We start from the raw sequence: 27,436 nt of genomic DNA on the forward strand, positions 1-27,436 counted from the left end.
GCCAATGCCCCCCTGCCCTCAGTCCTCAGTACACTCCTCCACAGCCCCACCTCACCAGTCAGATGAGCAGAACTGGAGTGACGGTAACTGATTCCCCCCCACCCCCACCCCGCCCCACCGCCACACACACACACCATAGGCCAAGCCAGAACTGGAGAGATGCTGGAAGCAGATGGAAAGTGAGGGGTGTAGACTGTATTAGTGATTGGTCAAGTCCCCTCACTCTCCCCAGCCAAGCCTGGCGAAGACTGGCTGGAGGGACCTCTGGCAACAAAAGGGTTAAATTCCCCCTTTATTTTCCCCCCTCCCAGGATTGCCACCCCGGTTTCCAAGACAGCACCTGCGCTCCCAGCTGCCGTGCCCGTTTGGTGCCCGTGCCCAGGCCGGGCAGCGCCCCAGGCCCTCGCCCGCGCAGCCTTTCACCTGGCCTCCTCCGGGGGTCCCGCAGCCCCGGGCTTCCCGACCGCCCCAGGCCCCAGGCCGGCATGGGGGAGCGGGGGGAGGCTCTCGCCCTCTGAGTCGGGTGCGCGGGCCAAGCCGCGGGACGGGGCGACTCGGGCTGAGCTGGAGGAAGGAGTGGGAGGAGGGAGCGGAGCGGACAGGGGGCAGCGCCAGTGGCCGCCCCATTAGTATGCGGCCGCGCTCTGCGCACCATGGCAACCGCTCCCCCAGTGCCGAGCCGGCCAGGCAGCCCCGGGCGCAGCGCGCACCTCTCCTCCCACAGGTGGCGGCGCGCGCGGGGCGGGCACGCTCGCACGGGTACGCACGCGCGGGCACGCACACTCGGGGCGCCTGGGGCCGCCTGGGGGCGAGCCGAGGGCGCCAGGTGCGCTGGGCCGCCCGGGCCCCGCTCCCACCGCCTGTGGGCGTGTCCCCAGGTGCTCCAGAGTGAGCCCCGAGGGGGGGTGTACCTGAGGATGTTCTTCCTGTGCCTGGGTGTGTCCCTCAGTGTGCCTGTTGTGCCTCCGTCTCTGGTTGTCCTTGAGGCTATTTGCCTGTCTGTGCTCACTTGCCTCCTTACTCCTGACTGTATGTGGCTCTGAATGTGACTGTGCCTCTGTATATTTGTGTCTCAGTGTGTGATTGTGTCTCCTATCTTTTTGCCTGTGTGTCTGTATGTTTCTTAGGGTGTGTGTACGGTTGTGTCCGTGTGCGTGCCCATGGCCCTGGGTTTTCCTCTGGAAGAATGCCCCTGGTGCCTGTGACTGTGTATCCCGGTGTGCCTAGATGAGTATTTGTGTGTGTGTGTGTGTGTGTGTGTGTGATTTCTTTGCACGTGACCCTCGGTGTTTAGCATCCGTGTGTGGGGGGTGCAGCTGTGTGTTGAATTGTGTACCTGTGTGTATGTCCCCGAGGACCCACCTCTCCATGTATGACACTGTGCGTTCCTGTGAGCTCCCTGAGTATGTGTCCTGGAGTGTGGCTGTGTGTCCAGGGGCTCCTGGCTCTGTGCCCTTCTCAACTTCACTCCCTGCTCCCTGAGCACTGGGGCCCCTCCTCCCACCTGGCAAGGACAAGGAAGGACACGGAGACAGAGGCGGACATAGAGGCAGAGACAGACAGACTTGGAAGGGGACACAGAGAGCCAAGTAGGCTGGAGAGGTGGTGACCCAGAGTCATGTGATCAGCCTCAGAGCCCAAGACCCAGAAGAGAGAAACAGATCCAAGATCCAGACATTAGAGAGAGGGAGACCCAGAGTCACAGAGAGACCCAGAGCACTAAGTCCGGAACTGCTGAAACAGACCAGAGATCAAGGATGTGGCTCCCCAGCCTCCCTCCCTGTCTCTCCCTCCCTTCCTCCCACTCTAGAGTTTCCAGCCCCAGCTGTGCCTCCTCCACACACCCAAAGCAGAATTCTCTTGGCCCTGGGAGTTTGTGCCCTGAGACTGGAACTCAGCCTCCTCTCTGCAGCAGCTGGCTGTGTGTGTGCTTGAGTGTGCATGTGCCACCATCTGTGTGCCGTTCTAGGCTGGTGCCTACTTTGCACACAGCCCTCCCCCATCACCCCCTCCTACACACACACACACACACACACTGTTGTCCACACTTTCACTGGCCCAGATCATGCACACCTTTATACACATACCACATAGTCAGCCACACTCATTCAAACCCGGAAACATGCCCTGGGTCTCCCTCTCTCAAACACATCTGCACACAGGGCCAGAAGATCCACCCTGCACGCAGCCAACCAGCAAGTCTCACCTTCCTAAGCCCTCCCAGCCAGCCATTCACCCCTTAGCAACCCCCCAGGGGTTCCCAACCCCTGCCACCCACAGGGAAAGACATAAGACCAAACACTATCAGACCATACACACAAAGGCAGGGACCCCATTTGTCTTGTTCACTGGTGTATCCCCAGGTGCCCAGGACAGTGCGTGGCATCTTATAGATGCTTAAGAAGTATCAGTTGAATTAACGTGTTCACACAGTGTCTCCAACCGTCACTGAGAAGAACCCATGGTAATTTACAACCAGCCACTCGGTGATAACCACTGATGGATACCACAGTGTCCACACGAGAAAGCATCTTATGCACACCTAGGACAACTCATTAAAGAGAGATGTGTGCACAGGCGGCTGCTTGTACGCACTCAGCACAACAGCTAGATTAGAGGTTCGCAACTTTGGCTGCACATTAGAACCACCTGGGGAGCTTTTAAAAATCCCCATGCCCAGGCCCCACCCAGACCAATAACATCTCTGGATTGAGGACCACTGATCTAGATGAAGGGACGCGAAAATGTTGACACAAGGATTGTTACCAGGAATGGGGGTAGAGTGGGTTTTCCCCTTGAACAGCATAGTGAAACAGACTCCTGAAGGAGATTGCTTGGGTTTCAACCCTGGTGTCATTATTTACTCACTGAGTGGTCTTTGTAAATTACCTCTCTGCACTTGAGTTTCCTGTCTGTAAAATGGGAATGGTAATCATTACAGTAAAGCCTCATGGGATTGTTGTGGGGATGGAATGAGTCTATATATATGGTTTAGAATAGTAACCAGTACATAGTGTTATATAATTATTTCTTACTCTTATTTCTATCATTTAAAAATTTTATTATAGAATAGATGAATTGAGGGATGAATTTTATAAGCAAGATTTTTTTTCCTTTAAATTGTTATGAAAAAGTAAGGGCTCAGAGCCGGACTCTGGGCCAACCTACTTCTGCCACCTCCTGTGGGATCTTGGACAGGTCACTTACTCCGTGTCTCTGAACCTGTCTTCCCATCTGTAAATGGGGTGAATATTTTTCTCTACCTCAAGGATTGTCTTGAGGAATAAAAACCTCAGGGAAGCGTTTAATAAATGGCGGCAAAACCCAAATATCTAGGAGCCACATTGCCTCGATGTATTCCAGGATCAGGTGTGGGATTGTGGCTGCGAAGGCCCTTCCCCCAGAAGCCCCAGGGCCCAAGGGCCAAGAGAAGCTTCCATCCCAAAGGCTGGGCCCTTGGCCATGGCAGATGTCCCTGAGCCTGCTCTTCAAATACACCTCCGCCCCCCTTAGCCCTCTTCAGCCCAGACTAAGCCACAGACCCTAGACTGAGACCCCTCCCCTTCCTGAGCTCCATTCTCTCCAGGAGCCCTTCCTTAACCTTTCAAGGAGCCCCAGTTCTCACCAAGCCTCCCTCCCATCCCGGAAACCACAAGGCCTTCTCTGGGTTCCATCCCTCTCCAGGTGCCCCTCTCTTTTCAGTGAATCCCCACCCCTCCTACAAAGCCCTCTTCAAGTTACAGAGCCCCCTTGCTGGGCTATAATTTCCTCCCTAAACTCCCATTTCCTTCCTGGGTCACCCGTCTCCACCCCCACCCCAATTCCTGGGCACACAAGTCTTCACCGTCCCTCCTCCCTATCTTGCAGAGCTGCAACAATCCCTTCCACGGAATAATCCTCCCACTACCCCTTCCCCACTGCACCTCCATCTCCCAGCCCTCAACCCCCTCACTGGGCCCCACCCTCTACCCAGCCGGCCCCACCTGGACAGCCTTCCCTGATCTCTTCCACTTCCTCAGCAGCCGCTGGCTGAACACACTCATTTTCTCCCTGCGGGCGATTGATTCTTGGGGCTGAAAACAAACTTCTCCTGGCCTCTCCCACCGGTGCCTTTGAAGCCACCCACCCCCTCCAACCAACCTCCCCCCTGCCCAGGGGTGACCTTTCCAAAGCCCTCTCCCCTCCCCAAACACACACAGTGTCTACTCCAAACAGACCTAGCCATGTGTGGCTTCCACCCCCTGCCCTGCTCTTTCCTCCTCTGGGAACTCCCTCATTCTTCTGCCTCGCACCCTGGTCTTGGCCTCCAGGAAACCCTCGCCGGGTCTTACTGCCCCTGCCCCGACTCCCAGCCCCACCCCGGCTGCAGCTTGAGTGAAGTGGATGCCTCCGCCCTCACTGCGCAGGAGGGTAGGAACAACGGCGTCTTCAGCTGAGTCTTGGGGCTGCACAGAGGGGGCTTGGTGGGAGGCTGAACCTTCACATCCAGCACAGAGAATGCAGTCTTAGGGACTGTTACCTGCCCCTGTCTGAACCCGCCAGCGTCCTCTTTCAGACAGGGGTGCCCAGAAGGTGGGTGTCTGTCTCCTGCCTCAGGTGGAGGGCTCCTCTGACCCTCCCAAGGCCTGGGCCTTACCGGTAGGGTCAGGGAGGGGGGCAGGTGGTGTGGAGCTGTCCCTTGGGGTCTCCTTGAGCTTCAGCAGGGAGGGACATAGAGCAGAGCTTTAACGTAAACTGGGTCTATGGGAAAAGCTGCTTGCTAAGGACCAGGCAGCCCAAAGTGGGCGTATTTGGTCAAGGGCAGCCAAGAGCTCCCCAAGGTCAGGGGGTGTGATACAGTTCGGTCCTGCCAGGTCCACCAGAAATAGGCACAGGATTAGCAGTTTTCTTTTTCCAAAGTTTACAAAAGCTGGGAGGAAACACAGACCCGGCATTTGGGGCTCAGAGTGGAAAGAAAGGAGAAGGCAGATGGGTTTGGCCTAGTCAAGCCCTGGAGTTTGCATAGGCAGAGGCAGGTGTGTTGGGATGAAATAGAGGGGGGCCTGGAGACAAAGGAGACCCAGGCCCTGGGGTAGATGGGAGACACACAAACAGGGGATACTCCAGTCTTTGTGGGAAAGGGGGGTGTGCCACAAGGGTTCTTGCACTCAGGATCGATGGAGTGTCTGAAAGACAGGTATCCTGAACCAGAGTACAACGGTGGGGCCCAAAGGCTGAGGGGACACAGGACAAATGAAGGGGCTGGAGTCAGAGACCTGGGACTGAGGATGGAGTAAGGGGGTCTAGAAGCAGGGGAGACCCAAGACCGGATTTGTAATGGGGGTTCCTCAGGGAGAGGAAACCAAGGACTTGGGGGAGAACAGGGGTCTCAGAATCATGGGAGACCCAGGACCTAGGGCAAAAGAAAGGTCTAAAAGGCAGACTCCTTGGACCTGGGACAGAATGCATGGACCAGGGGCCAGGAAACCCCAGGGGCCAGTCTGGGGAGCCCAGAGGCAGGGGAGACCCAGGGCCTGGGGTGGAAAGGGAGGGGCCCAGATGCAAAGGTGACTCAGATCTCAGGCAGAAGGGAGAGCTCTGAGGGAGGGAACGCATGAAGGTATTTCAACACCTCCGGGGACCCAGTGGCTGGTGACGACCCCCAGCTGTCACACCCCTTCCACTCTGTCCACCCTCACTCACCCCCTTTCAAAAGACACGAGGTTGTTTTTTTGTTTTTGTTTTTTTTTTTTTTTTGCTTTTTTTCATTTCTTTTTAATACAAACTTGGATCTTTGGGTGTGTCCTGCCAACAGAAAACAACAACAACAACAGAAGAGAAAACCCAAAAGAGTGAAAAATAAGAAAAAAAAAAAAAAAAAAAAAAAAAAGCTCCCGCAAGAGGTTCTTCTCCCTCCCCCCCACCATGCGAATTTGCACACCACGGGACCACAGCAGGTTTACAGAATGCAATATACAATCCACGATTTATAATAAAACAGTATATACAATAAATAGGATATTGTTCATTTTTGTCAAACGACCTGTAGATAAATTTCTCAGTGCATACTTGCAGGGGCTCTGGACACCTTGAGGCCCCGCTCACAACCTCTTGCACACGCTCGCGTTCTCTCTCTCTCTCTCTCTCTCTCTTTTTTTTGTCTTTTTTCTAAAACTGTGTTTTGTTTTTAAGTTTTGTACATTTTTAAAAAGTATTTACAATTGCTGGTTTTGTGCAGAAAGGGCTCACCTTCGGCTTCTGCGTGGAGGAGATGGGCAGGGAGGGGTGGGGTGGGGCGATGGGGCTGCAGGGGGTGCAGGGGAGGTGGGGCGGGAGGCAGAGGGGCAGGCGCCTGCCGGAGGACCATGTGGACGCTGGGAGGGGTCTTGGCGTTGGTTTTCTGAAAGCTGCAGAGAAACACAAGAGAAGAGGCAGAAGTCAGCAGCAGGGACAGACCCTGAGCTCCGGGAACAGGGAGGTTAAAAGCAGGACCTCCACCCGGTTCCTACCAGGATTCTGAGAGAAGGGAACTGCATTGTTCCTTCTCCCAGAAGATTCCAAGCGGCCCCATCCATGAGCCTCCGGACTGCTTCTGGCCTGCTCTGAGCTCACTTTCCCCATCTGTAAAATAGGTGTGTGTCCAAGGCCCACACCACTGAGAGGTAAAGGATGTACTGGATGAGGAGCTGGGATTCCAGGCAGTGCAATCTGTTCAGAACCTGAGCTCCTGAGTCAGACACAGCTGAGTTCAAACGCTAGCACCACCATTTAATAGCTCTATGACCTTGGGCAAGTCAGTGAATCTTTGTGAGCCTCAGTTTACTCATCTGTAAAAAGGGGATAACAGAACTATCCCGTAAATTTGTTGGGAAGGTTCAGTGGTTTGAGGCAGATTAAGCCTGGTCCATAAATGTGTCATAAATGATCCTAATTAGTACTAGTCATTATCTTCATGGGGCCTGGGCCAGCTAGGCTCCCCAAGCCTCGGCTTCCTCACGTAACAGTTCGTTTAGTAATTCCTCCTACCTAGGCTGTTCTGAGGAATGACATAATGCGAAGACGGGGCCTTAGCACAGCACAGGTGTGAACCACTGCTTTAATTTCTTCCAAATCCAACCTTCTCCCCATTCCCTATCAATGTCATTCTGTTCCTTAGAGGGGTGAGGTGATGAGGAAGTCTGTCTGAATAAAGAAATTGCCCAACACAACACCATGTGTGTTTGGCTGCACCCCGCCTTCCTGAAGCTCAGAAAATCTCGAGTCCCCAGTCCCTACAATCACTAGACAATAGAGATCTCAAGTACCCCCTTTCCCTAGACAGTCGGTCCTAGTTATGTTTGCAGGGCTCTGGGGACCTGACTCCCTATCCAGACCCCCAGCTTTGCTGGGGTGAGTGGGAAGATGCCCAGTGGGAACGGGGTGGGCTCAGTTATTCTCAAGACCTCCAGTCGTTAGCCTGGCTCTTTCAGAGCTCTGTCCTCTTCTCGGAGCCCTGAAATTCATGTCTCCTACATTGGGTGAGTGACCAACCCACCAAAATTAAGGGGCAGGCGTGGGGGTCCCAAAACCACCTTCTGAGACTCCTCAGCAAGCCATCCACCCTCCCCCACCCCTGCAGGAACCAGGCGGCCACAGAAAGCCTTCCCTCTCTTGTCCTCTTTCTTGGCTTCCCTTCCCAACGGGGCCACATTTAAATTCTGCTCAGCCTTGGCTGCTGTCTGCTGGGCAGTCAGCCCCCAGGAAGACTTTTGTCCCGAGGCTGGACTTGCCAGGACTCCCCTCAGGGAGCCAGGTGGGCTCCTGGGAGGTGGGACAGCACCCCATCCTGGTGCCTCAGCCCAGGTGGCAGGCAGAGGCATGAGGGGGAGGGTAGGAGCTGCATCTTTGTTAAGCTCTCGGGTCTCCTGCTGGTGAGGGGAGGATGGAATATTAGCCATAGGGGTAAGAGGTGTGCTTGTTAGGGCGACAGCTGTATTACAACTGGGGTGATGGGGAGAAGAGCTGTATTGCAACTGGGGTGATTGGGGCAGGGGATACAGTTGGGGTGGGTGTCAGTTCTCCAGTTAGGGTGATGAACAGGGTGGGGGGACAGGTTCAGCTGGAGGGCTGGGGGCATCTATCTGTAGGACAGCTTTACTGCAGTTGAAGAACAGCTGCCAAGCTAAGGAACCTCTGTTGGGGTGACAGATACGGTGTATTGGGGTGACAAGTGAGGGGGAGATTTAGGACGGGCAGCTCCAAACTACTTAGCAAGCGAACTGTGCTGAACCCCAGCCTTCCCTGCTCCCCTTAAGGGCCCCGGGGCAGGCTGGGAGCCTCTGCACAAATCCCTGTCACCCCCGCCCCCTCCAGCCCTTAGCCACTGCCAGTGACCCTCTCCAAGCCAGGTCTCCATGGTGATCTCAGCCCAGCAGGCAGCTCCTGCCAGAACCATTCCCGTGGTGCCCGCGGCCAGGCAGCAGGGAGGCTTTCTCACCCTCTGCTAAGCCACCGCTGTCTCACCTTCCTCCTCACACCGCCCTCCCCAGCTTTCATGACTTGGCCAGAATCTGGGGGGATGGTGGGGGGTGGGGGATGGGGAGAGAATCAAAACCAGAGGTTCCTGAGCCAGGGAGAAAGCAGAATGCTATGGCCATGCAGAACCCTGACTTCACCAGGTTCAACTCGCCACGGAACAGAAGCAGTGCTGCTGGGCCAGGTGGCCCAGTGCTGGGCACTGGAGACAAAGCGGACAGCAAGACGGATCTGGTCTCTGCCCTTGAGGGGCTCACAGAGCACAGAGGGAAGCAAAGCGGACCCCAAACCAGGCGATCACACGCAGGGAGATGGGGGAGTGTCAAGAGGAGCCCTGGGGGACTCAGGGAGCACAGTGGGGGCACCTCACCCAGCTTTGGTGAGAGGGACTGTGGCTCTTCAACACACCGCTGAGCGCGGCGCGGGGCACATGCTGGGGTCAACAAGGTGTGCCGACTGAACGAAAGAGCCGTGACCGGTCCAAGTCTGATCGGCGAGTCAAGGTCCAGGTCAGGTGTTGCACATCTCCGGACGCCTCCTCAGACGCCCTGTTACCATAGCTACCGGGGCACTTATCATTCCCTTCCGTGCTCCTCCTGGGCAGAGACCTGCGTGGGGTACCTCCGTATCCCCGATGCCAGCAGTGGCTGGCGCCCCAGGACACCAGCCATTGTTCACGAGACTTAACCTTTTAGTGCCTCCGTAACGAAGGACTGCACGTTCCAGAGTCTCTTGAAGTGGTCTCTGCCTGTCAGTGGGCGCTGGCGCTGGGGGTGCCAAGGGAGAGCTGAGCAGGGATTTAAAATGCTACAGATCACATATAAGTCAGGTCGTCCAAAGAGAGCTGCTCTCCCCGGCAAAAGGAGCATTCATTCAAGCAACCAGCAGACATGTATTCACAGCCGCTAACTGCCAGGCCATGCGCTAAGGTCTAACCCCACCTTCTAGTCTCTACCCTCCAGAAAGGGGTCTCAACATCAAACAAGGCAGTGGAGCAGAAGGCAAAGAGTGCATGAGGATTTGAGAGACGGATATGCCGTGTGACCTAGGGCAAGTCCTTTCCCTCTCTGGGCTTCAGTTTCTATGTAAAATAAGGGGGTTGAACAGGGAATGGCAGAGATCTTCAGGCACTGAGATAGAGCACCAAAGACAAGGGGTCAGAGACACATCACAGCTGTCCAGGGAGGCTGATCCAGCCTTTCTGATGTCCTCAGGCAGTGTCAGGCTTTTGAGTCCCTTAAATGTGGAGAGGATACTGCTTCCCTGAGGCCCAGACCACACCTGACAGATGGAGATACCCTCTGGACCCAGAGTTCTCTGAGGGATGAAGCTTCCAATTGGGGATGGGTAGGCTGTGGCATGTGGGTGGGTGTGTGGCTCTCCTCCTCACTCCAGGGAAGTTTTTCAAAATCTGTCCACCAGTGACTAGAGGCATTCCTTAAACTCTAGCTCTGCCAGTCATTCATTCCCTCCTTAGAGATCTTCTCCTACCTCCCCCACTGCGGGGCATAGAGAGGGATGCTAGTGGGACCAAATGGGGTTTACTTCCATGGTTGCCCACCAAGCTTGTGTGACCTTGTGCGTATCTCTCACCTCTCAGAGCCTCACGCTCCTTACCTGTCCCGGGAGGAGGCTATACACGCCTCCACCCCGAACACCCACACTCTCCACCCTCCTGATCGGAGATGCCTATATAAGGACAGGCATCTGTCCCACATCTGGGTATGTGTTGGGCATGCAACTGAGTGGAGGCTGAGGAAGTAGCAAGAACATGGAACTGGGTGATCCCCGAGCGACCTTCCTGACTCTACCTTTCTGGGCTTCCCTGCCTGGGTGGCTCTGTGTCTTTGGGCGAGTCCCTCTTCCTCTCTGTAAACTGGAAGGTGCTGAATTTACAGAACTCCAAAAGCCCAGTTAGCCTGAGAGTTGGAACTGGTTTATTTATACACCCCTCCCCTGCCTCATCCTTAGGAGCGCATCTGATAACAGTAGGGTTGAGAGAAACCAGCTCATGCCCTGTTACCCAATGCCTAACCTTTTCTCTCACAATTCTCCCTAGTCTACGTGCCCTTCTTTGACTCCTGGAAAAAAAAAAAATCCTGACCCTTGAAGTGTCCCCGGCATGATGAAACACTGGGGAGACAGGGACAGTGCACAGAGATGAGTAACCAGCCTAAAGGAGCTGATGGCATGGTGAGGAAAACATTCCCGGGAAGGGCTGTCATGGATGCATAAAGGGCTGGAGATTAATTGCGCCTGGGAAGGATCCTGGAACGCTTCTTGGAGGAGGCAGTGTCTGAGTGAAAGATAGGAAATGACAGGTGGGAGATGGATGATGACTAGGAAAGGGCGGCCCAGGCCAGGGAGCAGCTAAAGCAAAGACACAGGGCACACTGGGGAAAGGGCCTGGAAAGCTCCCTCCCGATCCCACAGTATGGAGCTGGAAAGGGAGGCTGTGTGAGCAGGAGGTCAGGGCTGAAGAAGCAGCCTTGAATACCCGGAATACCAGGTTAGGAAGTCGGGCCTTTATTTTGGAGGCAAGGAGGCTGGCGAGGGGAGGATGCAATGAAAAGGTGTTAAGCGGGGAAGTCACCAGAGCAGACATGTTTCAGTCAATTCATCCAGTAAATGTTCTGGGGGGGAGGGGGAGGCTGCTCCAGACACCATGCAACCCAAAATGCTGAGGGACATGCAGCAGCCACAGTGGGGGCTATGGGCTCAGGAAGCGGGGGCAGGTGCCGGGGCAGAGACCTGGCACGCACTGGCTGTGCTGACCCAGGTGGCCGAGCTAGGGCTATAGCTGCCGAGGCCTCAAATTTGTTCAAGACCCATTTTCTGCGCCCCCCCCCACCTGGCCCCCCACAGGAAGCTCTTGCTGTCTGCCCTGCCCGTGGTTCGTGGTCTCTGGTATTTCCAGTGGGAGCATTTCAGTCCCTCCCCTGGAGAGTGATGCCCACATGGAGGCTTGTAATGAACACCTGTTTCAAGGCTGTAAACTCCACGAGGGCAGGACACTGCTCGTCTTGTTCAGTGGTACCTTTAGTACCGGATGCGATGCCTGGCCCGGGGCAGGCGCCTGGTTCGTGCTGGTTGAACACAGAATTAACCTACTTCCTCCTGCCCTCCAGCACAAACAGAGGGCACTATGGCAGCAAAAGTTAGGATGACGAGGAGGGCAAATCTGCCGGGAGAGAAATCATGATGTATTACAAAATCAAAAGGCAATCTTCTTTCGGATTATCTGTACCAAAAGAGAGGACTGCTGTGGATAACTGTGTGTGGACAGAGTTTCTAGCTGACCTGGCTCATTTAGGAGTCTGGGTCCTGTTGCCCAACAGGTTTTAGGTCCCTTGGTGTGGGGTCTGTGACTTACCTTGTCTCTGGACCGCCCAGGGAGGACTCAGCCCCACTGTTAAGGCATATAACTAGGTGGTATTTCACAGCCTCCTGCCTTTAAAGGCCCCAAACCCATACTAGAATACAAGCTCCTTCCTAGAAGGGAAGCAGGAAGAGCAGGTGAAGGAGTGCTGGCTACAGAGTCCTGAGCTCGGAGGAAAGGGTCAGAGGTGTGTGACGTGCACAGACGGCGGGGAGGTATTTTATTCACCCATCTACCAACCACTGATTACATGCTTCCTGTGTGCCAGGGACAGGCTAAGCGCTTCACGGGTAATCTCATTTAATTCTCACAAGAGATGCAGTGAGGTGACGTGACTCACCAGGTCACCCAGCTGGTAAGGGATGGAACCGGGTTCTGCACGCAGCCCTGCCTGTGCCCACAGGCACGCTCCTAGCCACCACCCTCCAGTTTCAGGGCCTTGCTCCCTTGGGTTCTTCTGGGTCCACAGGGATGTGGGGAGATGGGAGAGGACGAGCGTGAGACGGCATGCTCATGGAGAGATTATATTTCCAGGAAATGAGGGCTCAGCACAAGAAGGCCTGGCCTGAAAATGGCTGCAGGAGAGGCAAGAGATCGGATTGGAGGGAGGAGAGCCCCAGAGAGTGGGAAGAGGAGCCCAGGAGAGGCAGGGCAGGCCTAGCTGACCCCTGACGTGAGGGCCTCTTGCCTAAGGAACAGAGGCAAGATCAGGTGACCTCTTGAGGTTTCAAGACGTGGAGAGACAAAGCCCAGAGCGGCCAGTGCCTGGCCCAGGTCCGGGCATGCCTGCTGACCCTGGCTGGTCGGTGGCCTTGGAAGCCGCCTTCTGCTCCGGTGAGGCCCCAGCTGGTGTAACCTTGGAGGACCTGTGACATTTCTCTTGGCCTCAGGTCCAGGCCTGAGAGGGAATAGGGAGGAGAGGGGGGACTCGAGATCCCTAAACACCTTGGAGGGCCCTTCCCACCCTCCCACCCTTTCCCCAGGGTCTAGAAGGGCTGATCTTCAGCCGTGAGGGCCCAAGGCGGAGCCAGTCTGTCTGGCTCTGCATTCCATCTAAGGGACTAGAAGATGTTTGCGGGGCCCAAGTCTCCCTCACCCTCCCACCCCCACCCCACCCCGGCCCCACTTCCCTCTCTGTCCCATCAACTCAGCTCCCAGACCATTCAGGACCCCCATTCCCCACTCTGGCTCCCCCAAGCTTTCTTCTTCTAATTCACATTGGGATGTGACCTGCCCTGGCTCACGGTTTCCTCGGCCTGGAATGCCCTTCCCCCACACCCCGTCTCCATCTCCAGGTGTCCAAATCTTGCCTATTCTTCAAGGACGAGCTCAGACGCAGCTTCTTTCACAGAACCTCAAAATCCGTTTAAAATGTCAGACCCAGAAAGGGTTGTAGTGAGCATCCAACCAAGCCGTCATTTTGCGGATGGGGAATCAGGGGCACAGAGTGGAGGGGGAGCAGAGCATCCAGGCTGGGAGGGGGTGCAGTACTGGGTTCAAATCATGACTCTGCCATTTACTACCTATGGATCCCCTGGGCAGGGTTCAGAGCTGTACCTGTTTCCTCAACTCTCTGATGCGGGGGGTGAGGGTGAGGACCCGCACCTTCCAGGCTGCTGTGAAGGGTCAGTGAGGCAGTGTTGCACAAAGGGCCCGGCACGAATATATGGCCCTTCTCTCACCAAAGGGGCAGAGAGGTGACTTCTGACCCCATGGCCCACCTTCCTGGTGCACGAGCTTTGCTTCTCCCTGTCACTTCCCAACAGGTGTTTGAGGCTCTCTGTGTGCTTGTTTTAGCTTTTTAGGGGTGGATGGGCACTCTTGAGGACAGGGGCCACGTCTGCTTCGTCTTCCCCGTGTCTGGTCTGGTATCGGGACGGGCATGGAGGGGCTCAAGATGTAAGGCTAAGCTCAGTGACTGCTCCCCCTCTGCCAAGGGTCAAAACGGCTCAGTGCCTGTTGGTGAATGAGTGTGTCACTGTCCTCCCTGCTTAAGCCCTCTGTTGACAGTGACACTCCCTCTGTTAACTCTTTTTCCTCACTGTTCTCCTTCCCTATATCCCCAAGGCTTCTTCACTCCCACAATGATTGTAATCAGTCCTTGGGCGGGGCGGGGCGGGGCGGGGCGGGAGCGGCAGGGGGTGGGGGGGTAGAGTTTGCCCTAGATGAGGGAGTGTTTGGATAAAGAAGGGGGACAGCCCTCCCACCACCATGGTCCAAGCCACCACCACTGCTTGCCTGGGCTACCGCAGCCGGTCTCCCTCCTTCAACACCGGTCCTGCTCCACTGTGGCCCACGACATTCCAGCTGAGAACGCTTCAGTGGTTCCCCATTTGTCTTGGGACAAAGTTCAAACTCCTTCCAATGCCCTGCATGATCTGGCCCTGCCCCCTCACCCCCTCACTCAGTGTTGCTGTCCTCCCATCGGCTCCTCAAAGCTGAGCTGCTTCCTGCCTCAGGGCTTTACCCACTGCTGTTCCCTCTGCCCAGAATGCTCTTCCCACTTCCCATTTGGCTGACGCCCCCTCATCTTTCAGGCATCAGCCTCAGCATCTGGTCAGCTGGCCGCAAGCCCTCATGGCCTCCTAGCTTTTCCCCTCTTGCACAGTCCTTCCTACAGCGATAATTACCAACATTCTGTTTACTGTCTTTCCCGCTAAACTGGAAGCCCCCTGAGGACCAGGACCTCGTCTGAGGTGTTCACTGCTGTGTCCCCAATGCCTGGCATGCAGTGGGTGCCGGACAGACGTCTCTGGCTGGAACAACTGAATGCATCGGTTTGAGGACAGTGCTGTGAACTCCCAGCTCTGAGTGGGGAGCGGGGCCAGAATGTGGGGCTGGATGGCATCCCAGTTCCTCCTGCGTTCAGGGCTCACTGGGTGGTTCCATTATGTATCTCACTGAGCCGTGACCTGCCCAAACACCCAGCCCCCTCACCCGTTTATTTTCCCACCCAGAGCCCAGGAGGAAAGGTTTTCGGATTATTTCACATGTCTGGATTATCCATGAGACATCTCCCCTCCAGTGAGAAGGATCAGGAGTTTGACATTTTAAACCCTAAGCAGCTTCTCCCTGGCCTGCTTCAGATCTGCGGCTCTGCTGCCTGCAAGGAGGTGCATGGGGAACGGAAGGCCATTTTTAATCTTGGTCTGGTTTCATCAGGAGGAAATATATGCTGTCCCCCAAGAAATTCTGGTCCACTGTCTATGCCATGCAGAGTTTTAAGAGCCCAAGAGATTATCAAAATCAACTGCCTTCAACAGATGGGGAAACAGAGGCGGGGATGGGGTGGGGGTGGAGGAGGGGCGAAACTTGGTCAAGGGCATGTAGCAAGTTGGCCAGTTGGGGAATGGTCCTTCCCCAGGCCTCTTGACTCCCATGTGCTGCCCTCTGCCATCTTAAGGCACCAAGGGAACCGAGGTCAGGCAGAGAGGGGGTAGTAAGTTTCCACTGACATGACTTCAAGACCCTGAGTCACCCTGGCTTCGAACAGCCTTCCCAGAGCAGGGACGGGGCTTTCCAGGAGCCCTGCTATTCATTCTCCAGGAAAAGGCACTCCCAGGAGGCTGCAGTATACTGTAGCAGAGGTCGGGGGGAGTGAGGGGCTCAGAAAGGCCCCCAGCCCACTCCATCACCACCCACCACGTCTGGGTCAATTTTTGTAACAGGTCTGTTCCAAAAGTGGGATCTCATGGGCCAGTTACGGCTGCATTTCTGGAGCAGGTTGTTCACCAAGAAAATGATTCTTCCAGCTCTGTCCCGTTTTACCACTTTGGGGGCATTTCCCCTCTTTTATTTTCCTTTTCCTACACACAAAATCTTAAGAAAACTCAAGGAGGTGACAGTACCTGATAAAACAATATCTGAATACCTAACAATATTTAACGGAATTCTTTTTTTTTTTTTCTTTTTGGCCGCGCAGTGCGGCTTGCAGGATCGCAGGATCTTTGTTCCCCAACCCGGGATCGAACCCACGCCCCCTGCAGTGGAAACGAGGAGTCCTAACCACTGCACTGCCAGGGAGTTCCCTAATGGAATTCTTAAGAAAAGCAATTGGCTTCAGGAAAGGGACTGGCTTTTTCTAGGTAGGAAACATCCTGCCTGGGGATAGACCCGCGCTGGCTACAGGTCCCCAGGCACAGGGAGATCCCAACACCCCTGTTGAAAAATAGCCTTTGGGGTACTCTGGGAGACCAGAAAAGGACATACTGGCCACCCCCTCAGCCTGGCCCTTGCCAGACTGCATCGTGAACTAAATGAAGCTCCCAGGGAGACAAGGAAGCAGGCAGGGTCAGTATCCTGGATGGGCCTCGGCGGATAATTATCCAACCTGCTTCTTTCTCCATCTGTCACATGCAGGGCGATGCAAACGCCCTCCCTTGCGAGAGGTCAAGTGGTGACCGCTTCCTGGGACTCAGGTGGTCCCTGCCCACGACCTAGCATGGATGAGGGAAATGAACGCTTGATGAACCGAACTAGATGGCCCCATCCAGTCTATGGTCCTCCAGCCATTTCAATAACAGGACCCCCTGAATGCCCAAGCCCCACACTGGGTTCCCCACCCAAGACCCCATCTCCTCCCTAAGACTATTCCCAACATCTAACGCCAGACTCCCTGAATCCCAACTCGGGTCCCCAGTCTTGTCCTCAAATCCTTCCTGCTCGTTGCTATACTTCTTCCCCTTGCCCGAGCTCTAACGTCCTCATCCCCCCACCCCACCCCCACCCCACCCCCGGCTTCTTCCCACTGCACCCACATCCTCAGACTCACCCAGGAACAAAACCTCGAGGTCCAGTCGGCACTTCAGTTGGCACTACAGGGAGGTGACGGTGAATGTGTCCTCAGGGTGAGGTTCCGCCATGGGCCCCAGGAAGCCGCTCTTGGGGCCCCCACCCAGGCCGGGATGCGCCTGCGGCATGAAGCCTGGATACCTGTAGGCGGTATCCTGCAGGGGCAGCAGCGAGTCCCTCGGCACAGGGGACAGGGTTAAGTCACTAAGGAGTGGGCAGCCATAGCCAGCAGCAGCTGCAGCGGGGCCACGGGGTGGGCCGGGCGGCCGGGCCATCTCCAGTGGCTCCTTGTCGGCCTTAGGTGTGGCTGGTGGGCTAGCCAGGTGTGGGGCACTGAGGCACGCGGCCTCCGTCCTGCCCAGGAAGTCAGCCAGCAGCCCTGAACCCACCTTGCCTTCATAGGGCGGGCTGCGGGCAGCTGAGCCTGGCGGGTACCAATATGCCGTACCCTTGCAGCTGGGGGAGTCGTAGTGGGGCTGGCCCAGCGGCAGGTCCCGGCAGCTCAGGTGGGCCTGGGCTGCAGCTGCATGGCTCAGGCTGGCCCCCTGGAGCCCATGCTTGAGGGGCTCACAGGCAGCCAGCTTCGTGGGTGGCGGCCGCAGCTCTTCCTTGAAGCCCAGGGTCGGGGAGCAGGTGGGAGAGTAGGCCTTCTGCAGGCCAGCATCAAACACCGTGGGCGGGTGGGCCAGTGGCGGGAAATGCTTGCCATCCAGCTCAGGGGCGCCGAGGCTGGGCGAGTCGCAGTGGAAGCCTTGGCCGAAGGTGCCGTCCGATGGCGTGGACGGGTTCATGGAGTAGGGTCCCATGAAGTCACAGGGATCTCGCTCGCCCACGCTGAAGGCCCTCGACTGCGAGGGCAGTGGTGACATGCTGCTGTCCCCGCTGTAGTAGTCCAGGCCGAGGTCTGGGCTGTCCTGGAACAGCGGGTTGACCGGCTGGGGCTTGGGGATGAACTTGGCTTTGGCCGCCGCCCCGCCCCGCTCCTTCTTGGCCGAGCAGGCCCCGCCACCCCGTCCACCCCGAGGCTGCCGGGGCCCGGTGCTCCGTTTGGATGGGTAGCCCGCGGCGCTGGCCGAGGCGGTTGACGGGAAGCCCAGATGCGAGGCCTCGAACAGGTCCACCTTCTTCCGCCGTCCGCGGCCCGGCTTGGCGCTGCTCTGGAAGAGGACGCTCTGGTTCCAGTTGTAACCGGGGGCGGACGACGCCTCGTTCCAGTCCATCATCAGTTTCTCCAGGCTGGACAGGCTCGACTGGCCCTCGCTGCTCGAGGCCTCGCTGCTGGCGCGCCGGAAACCGCCGCCGCCGGGCTGGCTGAGCTGGGTGCTGTCGGAGGACGACTCGGAGAAGGTCTCGGACGCGGCCGTCTGCCGCTTCACCTTCTGTGGCGTGTAGTTGGAGATGTCCAGGATCACGTTGGGCTCGCTGACGTGGCAGTCGAAACCGGGAGTGTAGAGCTGACTGAAGGCCTCCGAGGCCCAGTCCAGGCCCCCATAGCCCTGCCGGAAAGGCCACTGAGAAGCCCCCGCAAACTGCCGACAGTTCTCAGGCGAGGGCTGGAAGGAGGAGGACGACGAGGACGCGGCAGAGGCGGCAGAGGCTGTGGTGCCCTTGGGTACCATGTAGCCGCCGGGTGAGACCGTGCTGGCCCGGCTGTCACAGCGCAGGGGTGTGGGGGCCGAACCAGAGAAGGGGCCCCCCTCAGAGCTGTTGAAGAAGGACGCCTTGCTTGGTGGCAGGCAGGGGCCACCGGTAGGCGGTGGGGCGTAGCCAGCGCTGTGGGCGCTGCTGGGTGAGGCAGGGAGGCTGTTGCCACTGCCGTAGGCAAAGCTGCAGTCCTTGCTGTTGGCGCAGTCCTGGCCCGTAAAGGGCTTAGTGGGTGCGAATACACTTTGTCCAGCCCCGTAGCCCCCGTACTGCGGGGGGTAGGTGTTGGTGGGCGGGTGTGCGGTAGGTGAGCGAGCCACGGCAGAAGGCAGAGGGGCCAGCTTCGGGAAGGTCTCGGCTGCCCGGCAGTCTGAAGTGCCGGGGGTCAGCCCATAGCTCGCTGCCCGGCCCGGCGGGAAGGTCTGGCGAGTGGGCAGAACGGGCTGGAAGGAGGGCTCCGCCCCAGCCCCGCTGCTGCCCACTGCCACCGGGCTGGCCTTGGCTCCCCGGCTGGGGAAGGTGGCCAGGCCCCGCTGGGTGGGCAGGGCGCTGCTGGGGGGCCCTGTGTAGGTGCCTGATGCCTTCCGGGACTCAGGGCGAGAGGCTGAGAGGGCAAAGTCCAAGAGGTCGGAGGAGTCATCCGAGTCGAGCAGTGAGCGAAAATAGCCGGTGAAGAGGTTTTGGCGCTCCTGGCTGAGCTCCGTCTGGCCTGCAGGTGCGGCTGTGCTGTAGTAGCTGCCACGGCCCGAAGCCCCGCTCTCTAGCCCAGTGGAGGCAAAGGCCCGGGCTTCGGTCCCCTGGAACCCGCAGTTTCGGCCAGCTTGCCCGCCCGGGTGCCCATGGTGAGGGGCCCAGCCACCACCCTTGTCCCCGGCCCACTCAGTGCCCGCCTCCCCAAAGCCTGGGCCACTGGGCACCTGTTCCGGGAACAGAGTCCCGTTCTTCCGGGACCGCCTCTTGCGTTTGGGCTTCCCAGTCACGGCGTCTACCTCTCCCCGGCCCCGTTTGCGTGGGTGCCCCAACTCAGCGAGGCCAGGGCCCCCGACCCCGGCGGCTGCCACGGCCACCACCTTCTTTTTCTTGCCAATGCCCTCAAAGAAGTCGCTGAAGGAGCATCGGGCCGCCTTGGCCGCGTGGCCCCCACCCCGGCCACCAAAACCGCCTGCCTTGCCACCTCGCCGTCGGAAGCCCTGCACACGGTGCAGGAAGTGGGAGATGCTCTGTGTGTCGGGCGCCTGGTGCACTGACTCGGGCTCACTGGGTGTCCAGCAGCGGGGCGGTGAGCACCGCCCAGCGCACTGGCTCTGGCGGTTCAGGAAGGCCAGCTTGGCGAGGACGTCTGAGTACTCGGCCTTGCTGTCGTTGGCATCTGCTGCGTAGGACGGCTGGGGAGACGCCAGCTTCTGCTTCCGCCGCCGCCGTTTCTTCACCTCCGGCATGGCCATGGTGGCTGCTGCCACAGTGGCTGCCTCGGCCGCCACCACCGATGGCTCCTTGGGCTTGCCGGGGCCCAGGAGCAGGTTCTTAGGAGGGCGGCCGCGCTTACGCTTGAGAATGATGGGCATCTCGCCGGGTGGGAAGACCACCACCACGTTCCGCCCATTGTTCTTCATCTTCAGTAGCGGGGTGGGCTCTGTGGACACGCGCAGGCCCAGCTCCTTGCCCTCCACGCTCAGGCTGCTGCTCAGAGACGACACCTTGTACGTGGTCTTGTTCCGCCTGCCCAGTGACACGGGGATCTTGGCCATCTTCACCACCATGCGCCGCACGCCCCGGCACTTGCCTCTGCGGGTAGGGACCACTGGGGTCTGGGAGGATTCGGGCTCCAGCTCTGGGACTGGGCCTGGGCCGGGCAGGGTGTGAGGTGGGGGCGGGGGCGGGGGCTCAGCCAGGGCAGCCGCCAGCCCTGTGGGCACAGGCAGGGGCAGCAGACGGCCCTCGGGGCCGGCGTCTGCCTTGCGTCCCCGTCCGGCTTTCCGTCGGCGACACAGGATCTTTGGCCTATCGGTGCGCCGCAAGGCGTATTTGGGGTGACCCTCGGGCCCAGGAGGGCCATGGGGTGAGCACAGGTCCAGGCGCAAGGGCTCAGCCAGCGGGCAGGGTCCCAGGGGCTGCTGGGGCTCCAGGCGGCGGCTAGGGACGTCAAGCAACTTGGGCAGGGGGTCAAGTGCCTGAGGGTCGAGCAGCTGCGACTCCAGGGAGTCGGGCAGGGTTTCTAGGGCCTGCAGAGCCAGGCCCGGCAACCCCAGAGGGTCAGCAAGGGGTTGCAGGGGCGGCAGCTCCAAAGCTTCCCCGAGCGGCTCTAGTGCCTGCGGGTCCAGGAAGCGGGGCTGGGGGTCTAGGAGCTGAGGCTCTGGCTCAGGCGACGGTGGCTCGAGGGCCTGGGCCTCCAGCAGCTGGGCCTCGGGGCAAGTCAGGGAGGCCAGCTCACTCAGGATGTCGGCGTCAGCGAGTTCTGAGTAATCAGGGCCGTCTGGCTCGGGCTCTGGTGGCAGACCGGCGGCCGCGGCCGTGGCTCCGGGACTATGGCCTTGGCCGGGCTGGGGACTGTCCCTAGGCTCAGGCTCAGGCTCATAGAGGGGGTGGCTGGACCGCTCAGACTTGGCATGGGGGGTGGCCCGCTCCTCAGGGCTGCGGATGCTGTTGGCCAGGCTGGGTGAGGAGAAGAAGCTATACTGAAGGTCCCCGGGGGGCGGGGCAGGTGGGCGGCTGAGCCGGAGGCCACCGCAGTCCAGGTGCACGCCGCTGTGCTGAAGGTCCTGGGAGAGCCGGGTCAGGTCCTTCATGATGTCAATCAGCTGGACCACTGGACGCAGGTTCACCCGCCCGTTGTCCCAGCGCCGTCGGGAGCTGCTGCCGTCTCCCGCGGGGGTGGGGCAGCGGGCCTGGGAGACAGGACGGGCCGCCCTCGGGGGCAGCGGGTCGTCCCCCTTGGCAAGGACTGGTGGGCGCCGGGTGCTGGGGTCCCGGCGTGGGGGTGGGCGCGGGTTCTCGGAGAAGGTGTGGGCGAAGGCCTTGTCGGGTGGGCTGGCAGGGGGCCGGGCGGGAAGCAAGGGCCGGGGGGTGGGGGGGCCGCCGGGGTAGTACTTGGGCTCCCGGAGGTAGTCAGGAGAGCTGCACACGGCACTGGAAGTCACCACCAGGCCCTGGGGCTTCACACGCATCCTGACCTTGTCCTCCGCGGGCCGCCGGGCGGGGCCGGGGCTGACATGAGGGTGCGAGAAGCCGGGACCAGGACCTGCCAGGCAGCACAGCCAGGAGGTCCCTCACCGAACGCCTAAGTCCTCATCAGCTTCCCATGTCCTCAGTGATCCCCGGCACCCCTCCCCTGAGTCCCCTCCCGAAGCCCTATCCCCTTGCTGACCCCCAGCTTTTCCTAAACCACCACACGCATCGTGAACCCCCACGGGCCCCAGTTCCACTTATTGACAGCTCACCCACTTTTGTCTAGACTCTGGCTAAGGGCTGGGGGAGAACAGTTCACCCGCTTTGGGGAGGGAAGCCCATCAGCAAGGTGGATCAAACGTCAGGAGAGGGCCAGGCCCCTGTCAGAGGGCCCGGAGGTCCTATCAAGGACACGGCCTCTTCCTTCTTGCCCCATCCCCAGGGCTCTAGGAGAAGCCCGGCCACTCACCCTCGGCTCTGCCGCCTGGGCTGTCACACTGGAGATCTCTGTGGGCAGCGAGACAGGCAAGAGGAGATCTCAGCGGTCTGCTGGCCACAGCCCAACCACTGCCCACCCGCCCACGGGGCCCGGTCTCCCCCACATACCAACCCCAGCTCCCCCAGTACTCCCTCCAGCGCACGCCCAGCTGACCTGAAAAAGAGAGGGCCCCCGTGCCTGGGGGCTCTGCCAGTCGCTGGCTGTCAGCTGGGGGTGCTGTGGAGCAGCTTCGGCCTGAGCCCAGGCCTCGGGGCGTGGACAGCGCCTGGAAAGGACCACCGCAGCTCAGGTTTAGTGAGCACCTACTGCGCGCCAGGCACTGGGCTGGAAGCTGTCCAGGCATCGTTTCATTTAATTCTTCATACCGATCCTGCGAGGTAGGGGCTATTAATAACCCCATTTTGCAGATGAGGAAATGGAGGCTGAGATGAAGTGACATCATTCACTCATTCATATACTCATTATTTATGGAGTGCCTACTTTGCACAAGAGCTGGGTACACAAACATTTAACAGATTATGGTAAGTGACTTAATTATTAGCGGGATGAGAGCTGCAAAGAAAAACTGAAGAGTGCCTGAGGTCAGAGGTTTAACAATCATACCAGGGCGTCAACAACGACAGAAGCACGTATTCTGGGGACGCCTTCTCTTCTGCCGAACACTGGACTAAGCGCTGTATGTGGATTACCTCATCTGACCCCCCTGCAAACCTGGGATCAATACGATTATCATCCCTGCTTCCACAGTGGAGGAAACCATCCGCTGGAAGGTGGTAAGCACCACGAAGACAAGGATTTCTGTCCTGCTGACTTCCGTGTGTATCTCCCAACCCCCGGATCAGCACATGGCCCACAAGTGTGCTTCAAAAAATATTTACTGAACGCATGAATGAATGAATGAGGCACACAGAACAATCAGCCCTGCCTTTCCCCCTGAGGCTCTCTCTCTTTCCTCTCCAGACCCAAAAGTGGGACCCAAGTAGGATGTGGAAGGAGGGAAGGAGATTAAGAATGTGAAAAGGGACATTCTCCGCCCTCCATGCCACCTCTAGCCTCCATCCGGCCCCTGCTACCTATTTTTAGAGCCCTCTTTGTTTCACCTTCACAGTATTTATCATGACTGCAGTCAATTACTTGTATGACTGGGTGTTCAGTGTGTCTGCTCCCCAAGTATGGGCTCTTCAGGGGCAAGGACTGTGTCTGTCTTGTTTACCGTTGTATCCCCTGACCCCAGGGCCTGGGCTATGGATGCTACATAAATATTTACCGAGTGACTCCCTGAGCTGGTCAGGGCAGAGTTGGGATTTAGATCCAGGCATGTCTGACACCCAAGGGAGCCTGGGGACTCAGGGCCCCGGCTGATCCCCAAGAGCTGGGGTTTGGGGGAGCAAGGAGCTGAATGGTCCTTGACCACTGGGAGGATCGCTACCCAGGGTTGTTAACTCCACAGGAAGACTGCAGAGCTGACTTGGAGACAGGAGAGTGTGGGCAGGGACACTCGTCCACTCGTCTTTGGTGGGTGGCAATTTGCAATCTATGAAGCACCTCCACATATATGACCCACTGAATCTTCACCGAACCTGGGAGACATGGTTTACTGTCTCCACGTTACAGAGGAAACAGGCTCAGAGCAGTTGTATAACTTGCCTGAAGTCACATAGCTGCTAAGTGGCAAGATTCCTAATTCTGCCAAGTCCAAAGCCTCCTTCCGCTCCCAGCTCCTGCAACTCTCCTTCAGCCACTCCTGAAAGTGCTGCTTCTAGAGCTGTGGCCTCACTTAAGGCTGCAAGGAACCTTAAAATCATCTAACCCATTGGCTTCCAAACCCTGGGCCTGGGGAAGCTATGTAACCTTGCAGATACCCAGACCCTAGTCCAGGGGAATCTGACTCATAAATCTGAAGGGACATCTGGGAATCTGCATTTTTAATCAGCTCCCCTAGTGGCTATGCTGTTCTAGTGCCACCTCGTGTGCCTCCCATTTTATAGATGAGGAAACTGAGACTGGAAGAGGGAAAGAGACTTCGCCCAAGACCACAAAATGGCATGAGGAGGGCCTCTTTGTCGCTCATCCAGGCAGAACATCCCCTGTCCCTGCAGGTCCCAGGCCTCAGCTGTTCCTCACTGCCCCATTTACTCGATCACTCAGGGTTCTGTTCTTTCTCATGCCTGCCGGCAGACTGTGGCCTGGCCCCTTCTAGGCTAGGCTCTCTCTGCTTCAAGAATCTCACTGTTGCTCTTGCAGGATGGGCTGTGGGTAAGACTCACAAAGGAGCAAAGGGGCTCAGACTCTGTGGAGTCTCCAGGTCAGATTTCCAACAGTACGGTTGATCCACAGTGCTGCCCTCTTTGAGATGCCTACCAGAAGCCATCATCCCTCCCTTACTGAGGGTGGGGCTCACCAACCCTCCCTGCTCTGGAGACCTCCCACTTGGGGCCTGAGGGTGTGATCTTGGCAGAAGAGAGAAACCTCCACTCCAGCGGTTGCTTCTGTTCCACCCACCCGTGAAGACCTTTGGGCACGTCGTCCTGCCAGACCTCCTGACTCTGTCCACTGCTCTCTCGCAGCCTCCAGGATCTGAGGGAAGCAGCTGGCACCCCTCCCCACCACACCCAGGCATCCATTTTCTTGGACCCCTCCCAAGGGCACCACCTATCCCACGTCTGTGAACAAAGTCGAAAAGGTTCTTCTGTCCATCTGTCTGCTTCTGGGTCAGTGTGTCTGAGCCTGCCTATGGGGACACCAGCTGGCTGGGAGGGAAGGGGGCTGGGGGCCCCAACCTGCTGTGCACAGTGCCGGGAAGGGCCAGCCCACATCCTTGAGTCCCCAGCCCCACCCTCCCCCGCTGCGGCTGTGACCACCCCACCCCTTCCCCAGGCAGCCTCCCCTCCCCCACCCACAGCCTCCCCAGGGGAGCCAGGCTGCCAGCCCCAGCTCTCACTTCCGGCCTCATGACCCTCTCTCTAGCCTGCATACTCCTCCCCGCCCCCCCAACACCATTTCCCTCCCAGCCCAGACTGAAGCCTCAGGGATGTCCTCAAATGGAAAACTCTGCATCAAAGGGGCTATCACTGCTGCTGTGAAACTTCCCCCATCACCTCCCTTCAGGGCCTTTATCTCCCAGGATCTGCCCCTTCAGGAACTATGCATCACCCCTCTCAGCTTCCTTATCTTCAGCCGCCTCCCAGCCACCCAATTGTACCTGAAGATTTTCTTCCAACCTGACTCCAGACCAAAATCGTAACAAAAATAACAATGATGAAAAAAATAATGGCAGCTGTCACTTATTTGGCATGTAAATGGTGGCTCAGAGAGGTTAAGTAATGCCCTTAAGGACAAACAGCCATGACAGGGAAGACCTGGCGCCTGCACTTAGGTTTGTTGGGCTCCTCTAAACCAAACTTCTTCACTGTCCAGAGAGTCAGCCCCCTCCCCTGAAGCTTCCTCTAACTGTCCTAGTCCCAACCACCAGTTCTAATTTTTGACTTCTAATCTACCCCGACCCAGCTTCGGCACCCCTCCCACCTAGGTCATCCCATGCACTACCCTCCCTCACCACTAGGTGTCCCCTTAGAGCCACTGACGCCCCCGAGGGGAGCAAGCCCCGCCCCACCCCCTGGAATCATCAGGGCTCCCCACCACAGCACAGCACACCCCACCCCACCCTACCCCCAGCCACACAGAGCTCCTTTGTGCAGCCCTTGTCCACCCCCTTCCTGCCCGGAGCGGGGCACCTGGCAAGCAGGTCTGCCCCAGGCCCGCCCCCTGCCAGCCCCCAGCCCAGGGTGCCAGGTGTGTGGGCACCAGCGCCAGCTCTGGCTGAACCTGAGGGTCACCCTGCCGGGCAGCCCTCCCTTCCTCTCTCCGAGGTCACCCAGGGACTGTGCTTCCCGCCCTGCTCCGCCCCCATCCCCTCCTGCCCTTGGCCCTTCCAGACTCCTGTCCTTGTCTTTCCTTCTGTCTACTGGAGGACTTCCCTCCTCCAGCCCCACCAGGCCCTCCCCACAGCCTCTCACCACCGCCCACCTCCTTCCCCTGAGAGCTCCTTGTTCTGCCCCCCCCTCCCCGCCCAGGTCTGAAGAACTCCTCCTCCTGGAAAGTTGCTGCTGGAAAGGAAGTGACTTCAGCAATTTGGCCACAAGGCTGGGCACTGCTGAGCCCAGCTCAGCTGAAGGCTTGCCCAGCCCACCTCCAAAGCACCAACGGAGCCACGTGCGCACACCACCCCCAGTGTGCAGCCAGAACCCTGAACACACGCTTCCCCGGTGATACGCGGAAGGATCTTCGTGGACACACCCCACCCCACTGTACTCACATATCACCCCAGTGTGTTCAGATTTTTGTCTACACACCTCTCCAGTGTACACTAGCGCCCTGCACACAGGCACCGTCCAGCGTGGCACACACAACACTCCAGTCTCCCCACACCTGCCAAGGACACGCTCTGAATCCTGCACACTCACTCCGATGTACCACATACACAGCCTCTGAATGTCCCCCAGCCCAGTCCACTTTCTCTTGTGTGCAGATCCCTGCACACCTATGGACAGAGTCCTGCATGTGCCTGCTTGCACACAAGCCAGAGGACTTTGCACACGAGATGCTCTATGCATATACAGTCAGGTACATCCAGCTCTGCATCCTCCCACAGCTGAACCTCCCCACCCTTACAATCCCAGGAGGCCCCGCCCCCAGACCTCAGGCCCCAGGAATGCTCTTTTGGAAGTTGGGTGGGGTCCCCAGGCAGGCTGGGCTCTAGGGAGCTTCCTGGAGCCCGAGGCTTGAGGCTTCATGTGTCAGTTCAGGGAGTTGCCTCTGCAGGGCAGGGCAGCCCCACCTGGCCTCTGTGGCTCTTGAGCCTGGGTGGGCTAATTCGGGCCCAGAGTCAGGAGGTGGGTCCTGCCCCCACCCCTGCCCCATCTCATCTCAGGAGGGCAGCCTAGCATACCCGAATTACCCAGGTCCTCTCAGCTTCCACAGATTCTAGAAGGGAGAGGTCCTGTGGGGTCAGCTTCACACATCAGGCATCCTGGTCTCTACCTCTGTCCTGGGTTCTGGTCACTGTCACAACCCCTTTCCCTTCCCAGTTCTCTCAGGTCATCCAGGTGCAGGGAAGAGTCCCCAGACTAGGAGGAAGGACTCCAGGGAACTACCTGTATATCCATGGACCTCACCTTTCTGGATAATGGGGAGTCTGAGTAAGTTGGGTTAAAATATTTTGATTCTAAAGGGCCTCTTTTTGGCCTAAGCTGGGAGGGGGGAAATCCCTGCTAGGACTGGGAAGGAAGAACCCCTGATCCCCACTTCCTGGGCTGGCCAGTCACAGACCCGGCTTCCCTATACACTGTTACCTGAGCAGGCTGTGCAGACAGGCCCAGCTCAGCAAGAAAGGCCTGTCTTCGCCAGTGGTTCCAGAGTGGTCTCTTCGGCGGCCTGAGAGTCGCCCCAAAGCCGGGGCCCTCTGC

General features: G+C 58.2%; 1 protein-coding gene across 1 annotated transcript; it reads right to left on the minus strand.

Moving 5' to 3' along the window:
- Window positions 1-5,720: 5,720 nt before the first annotated feature.
- Window positions 5,721-27,436, minus strand: AHDC1 (AT-hook DNA binding motif containing 1). The gene is made up of 5 exons (XM_065893135.1): window positions 27,323-27,436; window positions 22,125-22,341; window positions 21,942-21,979; window positions 16,644-21,545; window positions 5,721-6,386 (listed from the first exon to the last, which is right to left on the minus strand). Exon 4 carries the CDS (start codon window positions 21,469-21,471, stop codon window positions 16,687-16,689), a length of 4,785 nt encoding a protein of 1,594 aa, XP_065749207.1. The 5' UTR covers window positions 21,472-21,545; window positions 21,942-21,979; window positions 22,125-22,341; window positions 27,323-27,436; the 3' UTR covers window positions 5,721-6,386; window positions 16,644-16,686.

This window comes from Phocoena phocoena, chromosome 1, assembly GCF_963924675.1.
Source record: "Phocoena phocoena chromosome 1, mPhoPho1.1, whole genome shotgun sequence".
Classification (NCBI taxonomy): domain Eukaryota; kingdom Metazoa; phylum Chordata; class Mammalia; order Artiodactyla; family Phocoenidae; genus Phocoena; species Phocoena phocoena.

Excerpts from the sequence above, each read along its gene's own strand:
- AHDC1 (XM_065893135.1), bottom strand. The coding sequence starts at position 21,471 with ATGCGTGTGAAGCCCCAGGGCCTGGTGGTGACTTCCAGTGCCGTGTGC.